The sequence below is a fragment of the Callionymus lyra genome, chromosome 2 (assembly GCF_982586985.1).
Source record: "Callionymus lyra chromosome 2, fCalLyr1.hap1.1, whole genome shotgun sequence".
Classification (NCBI taxonomy): domain Eukaryota; kingdom Metazoa; phylum Chordata; class Actinopteri; order Syngnathiformes; family Callionymidae; genus Callionymus; species Callionymus lyra.
This window is the reverse complement of record NC_141819.1, coordinates 14,606,078-14,619,482: the sequence shown is the minus strand read 5'-3', so window position 1 is coordinate 14,619,482 and position 13,405 is coordinate 14,606,078. Positions and strand designations below refer to the sequence as shown.

General features: G+C 36.9%; 1 protein-coding gene across 2 annotated transcripts in view; it reads left to right on the top strand.

Annotated features, from left to right (window-relative positions):
- Nucleotides 1–13,405, top strand: part of pex5la (peroxisomal biogenesis factor 5-like a) — a 97,558-nt gene that overhangs the window by 42,842 nt on the left and 41,311 nt on the right. The window contains exon 2 of one of the 2 annotated variants that reach the window (XM_087783628.1): nucleotides 5,742–5,846. The exons of the other annotated variant lie outside the window; for it this stretch is intronic. Within the exon in view, the coding sequence (XP_087639754.1) occupies nucleotides 5,742–5,846 (105 nt within the window). The remainder of the gene's footprint in view (nucleotides 1–5,741; nucleotides 5,847–13,405) is intronic. 2 annotated transcript variants of the gene reach the window in all.

Below are 13,405 nucleotides of genomic sequence, written 5' to 3'. Positions count from 1 at the left end.
TGCAGACAGTATTAGCAGCTACAGCGTCTGTCGGAGGAACTACAACGGCTGCTTCCTCACGGTCAAATCCTGAGGTCACTTTAAACATGTGTGAGGGTCAAACGGTTCCACGAGATAACTCCAGAACCAAATTGATACTCTTTTTGAAGTAGAATTAAGTTGTTGTTCGAAGGAAAGTCCCTGATAAAACTATAACCGGTCAATAAATGTACCAAATTAACTCGTCATTCATCCTGTCAGGAAAAACATGTAGGATGGAATCCAAGGTCAATCAACCAGACAAACCAGGGAGCGGGAACTGAAAACAAAAGCATGCTTGTTGGTCAAAACACTTAAGGAACGTTAGAATAAAATAAAAACGCTAGGAGATAAAGCGCACAGGTTGGTCAAAACACTCACGCAAGTCAAATACAAATTGATAGAAGACAAATCACTCGCACATTCACCGCACAATAAGATAAAAGAAAAATGGTAAACATAATACACATGTAGCGGTCAACACACATTCAGGGAACACCAAAATACAATCTCAATCAGTTGAAGATGAAACACACATCGTGTCAAAACCATTCAACGCTAGAACGAAAAACACACAAGGGGGTCAACCGCATTCACCGAACAAAAAGATAAAATACGTAGCGGTCAACACACAGTCAGGGAACACTACAATACAATCTCAATCAGTAGAAGACAAAACAAACCCACTCAACGCTAGAACAAAAACACAAAGGTTGTCAACAAACACTTAGAGAGAATAAAATAAAATACAAATACTAGAATACAAAAAAATATTTAGTGTTAAGATATCACACAGATTCGGAGAAGTCAACACACACCCATGGCAAAATAATTAGCAACTAAGCTAAAACTCACCCAGATAAACCATCTACTCCCATCAGTACGTGTGAATGGCTGTCAAAGCGCTTTGTGACCCTGGTCTAGAAAGTCGCTATATAAATAGAGATTTTTATTATTATTATTATTATTATTTAAACGTAATATTCCAAAATCAATAAATGACTTTTACATTCTATTTTAGGAGAACTAAACCTAGATACTAAAATTGGATTTTGTGACAGTAGTCGACAAAATCATCACCAAGATCTGATGTAATAGTATATTTATAGGTAACATATTTACGATGCTAGTACACTGTGTTCAGGGTGCTACACTCTCAGATGTCTCTAAGAAGCTAACAAAGGTGCAGATCGTCCTGTCAGGTCCTAATGAAGCTACAATAACTACATGCACACCTGATGAGATTTTAACTGAATTATCGAGCTACCGGACTATGATACATTTAAATTTCTCTCCCATGGTGCACATTAACAATCAGGATAATTTGATATTCCGTTATTCAATGTCTCCTGGAGTCTCTAAGGAGTAAATTAAGTCGCCCATATTTCTGTTTTCCACCCTTGGTCTTGTGTTTACACACCAGGGTGTGACCTCATGGAGTCTCGCCCTCTGCTCCTGTCACTCACCCCGAGTATTTGCCTTTTTTGTTAAGGGTCCGCCCACATGTAAAAAATCTGCCTCATCACGATTTAATAACTTGTGATCTCGGAGCGTCATTACCGACCACCAGCTGCAGCATATTTTCACAGAGGATGTCCTCTTTACGGTTATGAATCTTCCAGCGGCACAGATGGACGCCGCCCGGCTATTGTGCGTGACCTCTCGGTGAAGCCAAGAGCACTCGATGCAGGAGGTGAGAGGGAGCGATGAGACACACGTCAAACACACACACACACACACACACACACACAGTGTGTTATCAGCTGTGGAAAACATGGAGGGCAGATGCTGCGGCGGCGCCGACGTGATTCCTGAACTCCACCTCAGATTACAACAACACGTGAGGGATTACGGGAAATAAAGACGAATGAAAATAATCTTTAAATTCTACATTGAGTTCAGTCTTTGTAGGTGATGTTTATAGTTCAAATAAGTGTTGGGACTGGACCTCGGTGTAGCTGACCTTCGATGAGTGTGAAGGAACATTTTAAAAAGGAGCAAATCTGAAAGAGACAAATAGGAAATCCAGAATAAACATTTCTTGACTTTCTGTTCGCACCACCTGAGACATCGCTGAGGTCACACCTGCAATAATTCAGATCAAGGAGAGATTTTATTTATTTATTTAAATTAGTTTTATCCTTTTTCTGTTTTACAAAAGCGTGTCCGTTTTTTTATGTTTGTTTTTGAATGATACTTGAATATAGTGGAGCACTCTTATAGGGTTTTTTTCCTGAAATATTTAACATTTTTCATTTTTTTATTATTTATGTATGATAGAAAATCGCCACGGTTGGTTAAATACTTACCAATATTGTTCTAGTTGCTTATTCCAGAATTAAATTACAAATGTGGTGTGAAAGAAATAAATAGTTGTTTTTTAATACAGTTTCCAGGTCCCTTTCTGAGGCACACAAATCTAAGTCTGCTGTTATATCTCCATCCCTGTTTCACAAGTTGTAAATGTTCTTGCTCCACTGGTCTCTCTGAAACAAATGTATTACCCTCACGGTCAGAGATGGTTTACTTTCCAGACTTAGACATCCTTTATTGTCATTCAAGTCTTTACAGGATGTACACAGACCGAAATTTTCATTTGTCTCAGACAAAGTTATAGAGTCCCGAGATATCAAAAGTAACTAATTAATACAAGTGACAAATAAGCCGTTTAAAAACAATGTTGTGACAAACAGCCGTTTAAAATATCAACCTGAAACATTCAGCATAAAAACAGAAAAGGAATAAATAAAAGTTTTAATTATGTGATTATTTATTTTCAAATGTATACGACCAAGGTACAGCAATATAATGTGGGGGTAAAACTTCCAGCAAACATAGTGTGTTCATCATCAATCTTTAGTTCAGTTCCTGACAAAGTACATCTTATCTTAATCCTTTAACTCCTCTGAGACTCATGCAACAGACGGAAATACCCACAGTATAATTATAATGATGTTATATGTGATTTGATAAACACTTTAGTTCAGTATTTTTCAATCAAACATATATGTGGCTACTTTTGGCTGCATTTTCTCTCCTTGATTGTTAATTTAATCCTTTATTTTAGCTGGAAATAATGTTCAATTATGAGATTGAAATCTAAGATGATCTCACGTCCGCATTGCATTAACCCTTAATAAGTTCTGAAAGTTACAATGAAAAGATTCTGGAAGGGAAATAAAAGTAAAGTAACTAATGAAATGGCATCTACATGTCATGTAGAGTAACAACACTCTTTTTAAGTTTTAAATTGAGGCTGAAGTCTGCTTGACTAAATGTGATTTGGTGTTGTTTTTCTGCGTATATAAAGAAGATGAAGAAATAAATAAGATTAAAAAATTAACAAGCCATATATGTGTCCAATTCTGACCTGCTCTAGTAGGAGAACTCACAATTCCCGAATCCTTAAAACTCTTCACTGGCTGCCAGTTTCTTTCAGGATCATTTTAAAAATTCTGGTTCTTACTTTCAGATCAATTCATGGTCAGATCTTACATCCGTGATCTGATCCAGCCTTAAACCCCAGCCTTCTGATCCCCAAATTATTATGATTATTATGAATACAATTGTGATTATTGTTGCTTTTCTTGCTGCTGCTGCTCATATATAATACAGAATAATGTGTTTTGTGTATTTTAATTGAATGCATAAATAGTAGGCGGAAGATTTTTTATCACTGTTTATAGTTGAGTGTAGAACAAAGCATTTGTTATATCACAACACTCTTGCTTTTCTTCTTCAATCCTCAACAAACTGTTGTGTTTCCACTCCTTTAAATTCCCTCAAGAAGAGCTCCTTTATTTTGTTTCTCAATCATCGCTGGCTGCGAGTGCCACTTTTTTTCTTATTTTCCTGAGCGCTTTCCTGCAGAGAAATTTTGCTCATTTATCCTGAGGAGAAGTGAGCCAGAGAGTGGGCACAGGAGGCGTTGAGGGACTTTATTAGGAGCGTACAGATTTTAGAAAACTCTCCCTGAAGGCCATGCAGGAGATTCTTGTGGATGGTTATTAGTTCAGGAAAATATCTTCTTTTTTTTTTTTGGTTTCATTTCTTTTTATACTTAATGGTAAAATGATCGTAACAGTATCACTCATGCGTAAGGATTCTCATGACTGACAAAACTGTCTCAGGTCTTGATGGATCCCTCGCCAGGGACATTACATTTAAACTGTTGTGTAACTAACCTTGCCTCTTATCTGACAAGCTGTACACGGTATATAGACCGCTGAGGACTGAGGGGAGCGGGGGGGTCATGGGGAGGTCATGGATGTGAAGGTCATGTATGTTCTCAGGCGCTTCATGGATCTTGACTATAATCAATCATTTATAATCGAAAAACTAAAATATATAATATGGTGAGTCTTCACAAAGCTATATTAAAGCTCTTAGATTTTTTGATTCAAATGTGTTTTTTTGTTGTTGCAAAAGAAAAAAAAGGGATATTATATCAAAATAAATGCAGTTTATATGTTATTTTAAAGGTCATGATTCAATAATCTTTGTTTAAAAATGTAAGATAAAACAGTGGTAGATATATGTTATTGGCAATATTTTATTGATTGAAAATAACAATTAAATAGTATTTTTTAGATAGGCTTTTGAAAAATTGATATAGTGAGAATACAAGTCGAAATTAAATTAATAAATTATTAAAATATTTTTTAAAGGATAAATTCTGTGATAATTACTTGGCTTATTTCTTCTAATTTATTTTTCTGCTGTTGTTTGTTATTGAAATACGTTTTTAAATACACTTTTGAAAAATTAATATAGCGAGAAAAGCAGTAGAATTAAATAAATATGAATTGAATTTTTTTTTTTTAATTATACATTTCATTAGAATTATCAGGCTTATTTCTTCTAATTTATTTTTCTGTTGTTGTTGCTGTTTGTTATTGAAATACGTTCTTTAAATACACTTTTGAAAAAATAATATAGCGAGAATACCAGTAGAAATTAAATAAATATTAATTGAGAAATGTTTTTTGAATTATAAATTTCATTAGAATTACCAGGCTTATTTCTTCTAATGTATTTATCTGTTGTTGTTTGTTGTTGAAATACGTTTTGTTTTTTTAAAATAAGCTTTAGAAACTGTAATTAAGTTAGAATACAAGTCGAAATTAAATATATAATTAATTGAAATATATATTTTTTAATTATAAATTTCATGAGAATTACCAGTCTTTTTTATTCTTATCTATTTTTTTTCTGTTGTTCTTATTGAAGTACAGAACTGTAAGCCGTTCGAGTGATGTAGGGTCATCAAAGTGTGCAGTGATTTGAGTTGTTGGACAGAATAAAATGTGATATTTGTTATAATAAGGCAACATCCTAACATAAGTATGAAAAAGTCTTGTAAACTCAGACTAACATGTGTTTCTTATACAAGCACCACAATGTTGTGTGTCGTCCTCACGTGTCCTGACATTAGAACTGCATTCGTCATGTATATAATTTAAGAAGAATTATATAGTTCCTAAGCCTGCCATCCAAGTACTCTAGCAGTTCTACTCTGGATGCTCATCACTGTCCACAGTCAACCTTCAACATCGTGCAGTGACGCCTGTTTCATTGCCATAGTCTTGTGGATGTGTCGTGACAGTAGCAAGCCCCGCCCATCATGGTAAAGTTCTTGCTGTGTAAGACGCCCTGGACGCGGGCGAAGCTTCTGAGTTGTCAATCTGTCCTGACACAAGTCATTGTTGATCTCACTGTTGTAGGGCAAAGACTCTAGGGCTGCAGATAAGACTGTTGCCATGGTGCTGAAGGAGATACCCAGTAAGGCGTCATCAGAAGCCAAGCCACTCCTCGCAGTGACTACCAAGGTGGGCAGAAAACATTTCAGAAACCCCCCCCTCGCCCCTCTAACCCTGCCTCTGACTGGAACATTCTTCTTCTGTGGTTCATATTTTGAAGTGGAACTTTCTGCCCTATATCTGACTTTCTCACTTAAAACTTATTCTTTTTCAAATAACTGTTTCATTTTCAGATGCTTTAAGGGATTTGATTTAGAGGTTTTTTGCACATCAAGCATCACAATTTTTTTTATTCTGTGTCAAATACAAGGCAAATTTCAGACCTTATAAAACATTAACGTGGCCTATATTCCCTGAAGTTTACAAAAAAGTTCATTATTTTAATACAATAATAAATCTGTTAATGCCTTTTGGTTTTGTGACTCGCAAACTTCCAGCCATCATCCTCAACAGTTAACATGCTATAATGGGTTTTTTTAAGATTTATAAAAATCTTTCCCATACAAACAATATACATTTAAGTTTTCTTAAAGGGAGTCTTAAGGCAATTTGTTATTGAAATCTATCATAAAAGCCTGACATAAAGTAACGTCATTTTTCGTTTCATTACACGAGAATCATATAAAAGCAGTCGGGAAACTTTCTGTGAAATTATGGAATGACTTAAAAAGTTGCCTGCAGAGATAAAGATCGATGCATTATAGGGGTTTTTAGCCAAAACAAAAAAAATGTACTTTTACAAATAACTTTTATTATTGAAGAAATTATAAAGAAAGCTCTGCAATTATTCCCAAGATACCTATGAATAGGATAACATTGGGACGTTATGGTGATGTAAATCTAATAAAATGAATAAAAAACATCCAAAAAAATCAAATAAGTGTTTGGTTTTTGACATCGAACATGGTCCTTAAATACTAGTATTTAAGGATCACATTTCTTGTTTTAAGTCAGAAACACATTTATTTAATTGATTCCTCCAGGTCCGACAGATTTGGATCAAAGGAACCGATTCTATAACATCGTGACCGCCGACCTGTATCGTAAGTGACGTTAAAAATCAATTTAGTTTTCCTATGACTACATAAAACGCCTTCATATTAAGTTCAATCATGCTTGTTCTCCTTCATTATGCCGGAAAGAAAACGCTGACAATTTTTACATTCATCTGAGAGAGAAACAAAGTCTAAAAAAAAACAACAGTTCAGCGCTCTATAGCATGGGAGGGATTGACCAGAAAGGTCAACACAAATTTCCTTTCCCGCTTTTTAATCAAGTCACGGTGAACTTTTTGACACCTCATAAGCAGCTGGTTCCTCCGAGAACTTCATTTTACAACCGTGACTCTATTAAGCATGTCCCCTGGTTATTAACTGAGCACTAAGAATAGTTCTGAGCCAAACCTGTGTTTAATCAGCACAGAAATAGAATGACATCAAATATATTTAGAAGATGTTTTACCAATGAAACGTCCAATCAGAGCTGGAGTCTTCTCATAAGATAGTAACCAATAAAAACGTACGTATAAACGGAAAGACTTTTATTGTCAACTTCCTGAAAACTGTCGAGGTTTCCACTTGCAGATCGTGAATAAATGAATTATGGTTCGAGGCTCTCGTCGCATCATGTGCCAGTTTCACTTAAGTCTCCGAGGCTAAGTGACGGACCGCGACTCCCCGCGCCAAATGTCAAGTCGCGTCAAGTCTGTTTGTCCGGTGAATATTCACACGGCGGTCTCGGCGGGCTTTGCAAAGTCAAGGCCCTCGACGGCAAGGAAAAAAAAAAGTCCCAAAACACATCATCATTATATGTGGAAAACAAACACACTCGGTTCTTCGGGTCACCCAAGGACAGATGAAAGATTTCCATCATTATTACAGTCTAGAGTATCAACCTTGTCCACAAGTTCACAAGTTTCCTGCAGTCCTAACGCGTTCTTTATAACTTTAAATCATCCTGAAATGTTGTCTCCTCGCACTCACTCCTCAAGTTGTGTAAGATCTTGACTGCAATTATTCTCCGGGAACAACTTTCTCTCGCAGCCTCATCAGGCTGTAATCTCTTTGATATTGTTTACCCGCTTTTCCCCCTTCATGTCATGTTTTACATCTTCACCTCCTCTTCCGGCGTTCACCTCGCTACCCCCCCCCCCCCCCCTTCACACTACTGAAGTCTCCTGGTTCTCCAAGTTAAAGCGCTAAGACTCCCTAGACGGCAACATCTGAGAGATCTGACGGTTTAAAAATCCAAAGTGCACAATTAGTCTGCGTTTGTCGGTTCCTAATGTTTTTTAAAGCTTTAAAGAGTGAAGGTGCTAAACAAGAGGCAACATTTGGTTTTTTTTTTAAGTGAATTCAATGCAGAAATAACAAACTTCCCTGCATTTTAAAAATGCATCCTGGTTCCAATAATGTTTTGGGTCTTAAAACAGTTGTTTCTCTATCACACATTATTGCCGCCGTAGCCTTGAGCTACTCTTAACTGAACTTTATTTATAAAGCACTTTAAAACAACAGCAGTTGATACAAAGTGCTGTACAAGAACATAAAAACATAATTAAAATAAAAACAGTTACAAACACCAAAATAATACATTAACAAATAATAGAAATAAAAACAAGTAAAAGGCACTATGAACAGCTACTGAGTCTCATGCTGTGTTAAAAGCCAGGGAATAAAAGTGTGTTTTAAGGCGAGAATTAAAAATGAACAGTGGGGGGGCTTCTCGGACACTCGCGGGCAAGTTGTTCCAGAGCCGGGGCGCAGTTTCCTCTTGGACCTCGGCACTACTAGGAGGCACTTATATTTGCGTGTCATCAGCATAACAGTGGAAGAAAATACTATGCTTTCGAAGGATGGTACGCAAAGGTAATAAATAAAGAGAAAACAACAGTGGGCCTAAAATTGACCTGTGTGGGACCCCAGGTGACAATGGAGCGGAACAGGACTCAGCAGAACCTATGCTCACACACATAGTTCTACCAGTTAGACAAGGTCGGAACCACTCCAGTGCAGTACCACAAATACCCACTGTGTCCTGGAGACGTGCAATTAAAATATTGTGGTCCACTGTGTCAAAAAAGCTCATTTGATTTCCATCGGCCAGTCATAATTATTTAAAAAACTTCCAAACTAGAGGGGTTAACCAGAAAACTGCAATTCTTACATGGTTCAGACTTTGTATTGGCTTCAAAACTGTAGTTCAGTATCGGGTGATGTCACAGATACTGCATCCATATCTGGTCCAATGGAAAAACACTGGAAAAATTCCACCCTTCAAGCTATTTGGAAGGGCCCCTGGACCATTAACCCATAATGAATGTCAAATCCAAAAGCCGTTTCGGCAGCTTTTCACGGTAAGCCGAGGAGCTCCAGTTTAGATCATCCAAAATGGGGTAAAGTTAACACAGAAAAACAATGAATGTACAGACACAAAGCAAATGTATTCAAGGCCATTTCAAGATGTCTGTGCATGTCACGTAAGGAGACACTTAGCTGTTGCTATTTCAAATACATAAGTGCCAGATGATTCAGAAAATCTGTATCCATTTTTAATCTGTTTTCCTAAAAAGTCAACATCAAATAGTAGTAGAGGCGTTGACTCAACAACCGGCTAGTCATACTTCTGGTCCCGAAATACTAGCTGAATGTTGTACAGTCTGTGGTGCTAACATGGTAACACACCTCTTACGCCAAGCATTAACATCTGGCACATACTTCTGATGTATTATAGTTTATTTTTCAGTTTATTTAGTTTTAATATATACGGTGCATTAGCACCTCTGCTACCAGAAGAACATTGAGTTGTTGCACTTATAAGTTCATTTATCTAAATGACTTAATTGACTTTTATAAGCTCCTGAAACTGTCACAATGTGAAACACATCAGTGTAATTTAGCTGCATATAGTCAAGAGTTAAACTATTTGAACAAATAGATAAACTTAATAAACCAAAATCTTATCAGTTGATTGGCATTATCGTCACTTACCAGTTGTGAAGAGACTCCACTCCATAAAATAATACATTTATAAAACCTATTTTTAAAGCTTGTGAACCACTTTTGTATCACGACCAACCAAGTTGAGTGTCACCGGTTACATCCACGAACACGCTCCGGGACCATCGTGACTCTCCACAACACAGGAACTCAAACTGTGAGGTGGCCAGAAGTAAAAGGAAAAAGCGGAATAATCTGTACTTGCAAGAGATGAGGAGGAATGTAAGCCTCTTAGAGTCTCACGTAACAGAAGGATGAAGATGGAAAGGCGGATGAGTGCAGCATGTTCAGCTGTGAGGAACCAGACAAGTTATCGATCTGCAGTCATGGTCGACTAGTGGCTGGAAAGTCACCTGATCAAGTTCCTGGGTTTTTTTATTTTCTCCTCGTGTGAGGAACGGATGACGCGGTCTGAAAGCACGTAACGCGATTTAACACAGTCCATCATCAAAAACAATTTGCTATGACTGGCAATCCAATTACGTGAGGGTCTCTGCACAAATGGGTGAGAATGCAAGACAAGGCGGCGGCTCAGGGTGAAACCAGGCCGCCGCTCTCACTGAGGCTGTCCGTGAAATCTCTAATTACCTGTGTTGAGCCGGAGCGTTTCTCCCGACAAAGCCACGACCAATCTCAATATTATTTACATACTTATGCAAAGGCTTAGTGCTGCTGAGCAAGGCAACATTCTTTGGAGAGTCATGACTCATCGATTTTATTTACAAGAACCTAACAATTCTTTTTTTTGTATCCATTCAAAATGCCATCAAGATATTTATTGCGTCTATATTTCTCTCAAAGAACTAAAAAAGGAAAACAATTATGGAAGTTTATGGGTGTATTAGATGAAAACAAATTGTTAAATCTTCAGAAAATGGGTTTGAATTAATGGACAGACTCATTTCAAAACTTAAACTCACTCCTATGTTTCAAATGTTGAATCTTTCTCTCCAAGATGCAGTAAGCCCCTTGTCATGACCATGTTTTGAACTTATTACTTTATAAAGTTCTCCCCAGTCTGAAATCTGGGCGAACGAGAGGTTACGAGAGTGGAGTCCATTATGATATAATAACTCCTCCTCCAGCCAGCTGTAATCACACCCCGCTTTGTTTATACAAAGAGTCCCTTGGAGGCGTAGACTTCCAGGATTGATGTGGTACGGTGACGAACCATGCTGTTTGACCAATCACAGTAGAGTGGGCGTGGTTATATTAAACAAAATTTAATCTATGGAAAAAAAGTGTTTTCAGTGGGCGAAGCTTAAGCACACAAGATCAATTTAAGACATATTTAAATACATTAGTTGCCACTTTTTGGATCACTCAATAGAAAGTTGAACAACTTGCCTTTGGCTCAGCTTGTTAATTACGACTTTTTTCTGCTGAAAACTAATTGTTTTGTGACAGTAAAAAAAAAAAAAGGAAAACCTCTGCCTGGAAAACAAATCCTGGTTGTAGTTTCAGGCCAAGCTTGTTCCGAGTTGGGTCAAGTAATCTAGAAACTCTAAAACATTGTTGAAAGCACAACAACAACAACCACACATTTTATTTAAGTCCATACTATGAAGTTGTATTTTTAACACAACTTGGTGAAAAAACCTTCAAAACCTTCCTAGAACCACATCGCAAATGAGACACCATCAAATTCAAATATAATAATATTTTCAATGTCAACCGAGTTTCATTGATATATGTTGACAACTTTTCCAATCATGTTGCTAACACACAACAATTTCACAACCTTTTGTAGAACATTTTTCACTTCTAGTAAAAGTAGATGCTGCTTTTATTTCTTCTTTAATTTAAGCAGATGTCACTACATGACACATATCTATGAAAAAAAACTCATTATATTCTACATTAACTAAAAAAAAAATCATGAAACGATGACAATAGCAAATGTTTGCTCATTTCCAACATCTCATGTTTGAAATCAGGTCAATGATGTTGGTGCGGCCCACCGTCTCAACAGGACAAAAACTGATTTGTTCCTCCAAATGAAGAATAATTGCTCGGCAAATGTTGGCCAGCTGCTGCTGCTGAACTGTCGAGGCTCAAATATTTAGTGGGAGTAAATATTCCGCGGCTGTATAAACCTCAGAAAAAGGTAATTAGCATTTTGAAGGTTTAGTGGATGGAATAAGCAGCGAACTGGCGAGCGGTATTGTTCGGGGTGTATCTGTTATAGTCTCTATCTAATGGTTTATTTAAATTTGTCACCTGTTTAATACACTTCTCCAAATCGGAATTTGCGTCGCTGGCAGCTGTTCGCATTAATAAAGCTTTTCCCAGGTTAGATTTTGCTTCGCTCCTTTATCACAAAAATGTCTTTTCACTGGTGCAGCTTCACAGAATAAAGCAATGTTACAAGTTAATACCAACTATTATTGAAAGATGTGAAACACAAAGTAGAAATGACGGTTAATTGATTTAAAGTGGAAGCTGCAAAGTCACTCGTACTCCAGGCCTTTCCCAGATGGTAAACCCTCATTCTTTTTTTGTTTTTTTTCAGCGAAACTAGAGGGTTTAATTTCTAGTCCTGTCTGAACTCAAACCAAAAGCGACCACGATGTGTGGAGTCATTATTGCGACTCACACCAACATCAATTTTCAGAAAGAAGAGTGATGATGCTACACACATCAGTTCACCCAGTCACATTATTATTGCAAAATAAAGTCTGTCTTTGGTATTTTATCGTGTTAACGTTAGAAATTGTACAACTTTATTGACACTTTTTAAGGTATGAAAAGTTAAAAAATGAACCGATATTGCTCATTGAGTCAGAGCGCTAACAGATTTCAATGGTTCTGCTGTTTTGGGGTTTTCGAAGACCGGAGGGATGTGTCAGAGTACACGCCACAATTATGAAGATTTTCTTTTTTTATCTAAGAAATAAAATAACTTACTTCTGCAGATACTGTTCATTTTCTGTAAATTTACCGGAAGTACTTACTGAGACAATGTCGCAGAATAAAAAAGATAATGCATCGCATTGCAAACTCTTCGGGAGGGTCAAGGGCTATAATCTCAGGTTACAACAAGATTCATTCTTACTAACAAAACCATCAAAGGACACTGTGTAGAACGGGGATGAAACACCTAAAAATGAACATTAAACAGCAATTTTAATTGGATTAGTTTAACCTCAAGGAGTGAAACCACTAGATCGCTAACAGGTACCATTAGAACAGGCTGCAGGTCTTTTCTAAAGATGTTGTCTTTTGTTTTAACCAATATTTGATTCTATGTTCATGGTTTAATTCCTTATACTTGTCGTGAAAAAAAAACAACATGATTAGAGACTCCATAATACTGTTGCAGAAATATTATCAAACCTGTAGTACTCCTGGAGTACCTTGTGGTTTAAAGAAGATTAGCGACATCTGACGTCAAAATATGCAATAATATCACTTTACCACTAGATATTATTTTAATATTGACGCCCAGTTCAAACGATGTCATTGAAGAGTTCATGTTTGAGGGGTCGGATGACTTCTGTCGTCCCTTTTATGTGACGTTGGTTTCAAATACATTTCAAAGCTGTGGTTGACAACAAGCAACAAGAGAGAGGTTGAGTTACACAAATTCACTGATGGTGTGTTGACCCTCGATAAGTGTCATCGTTTTCT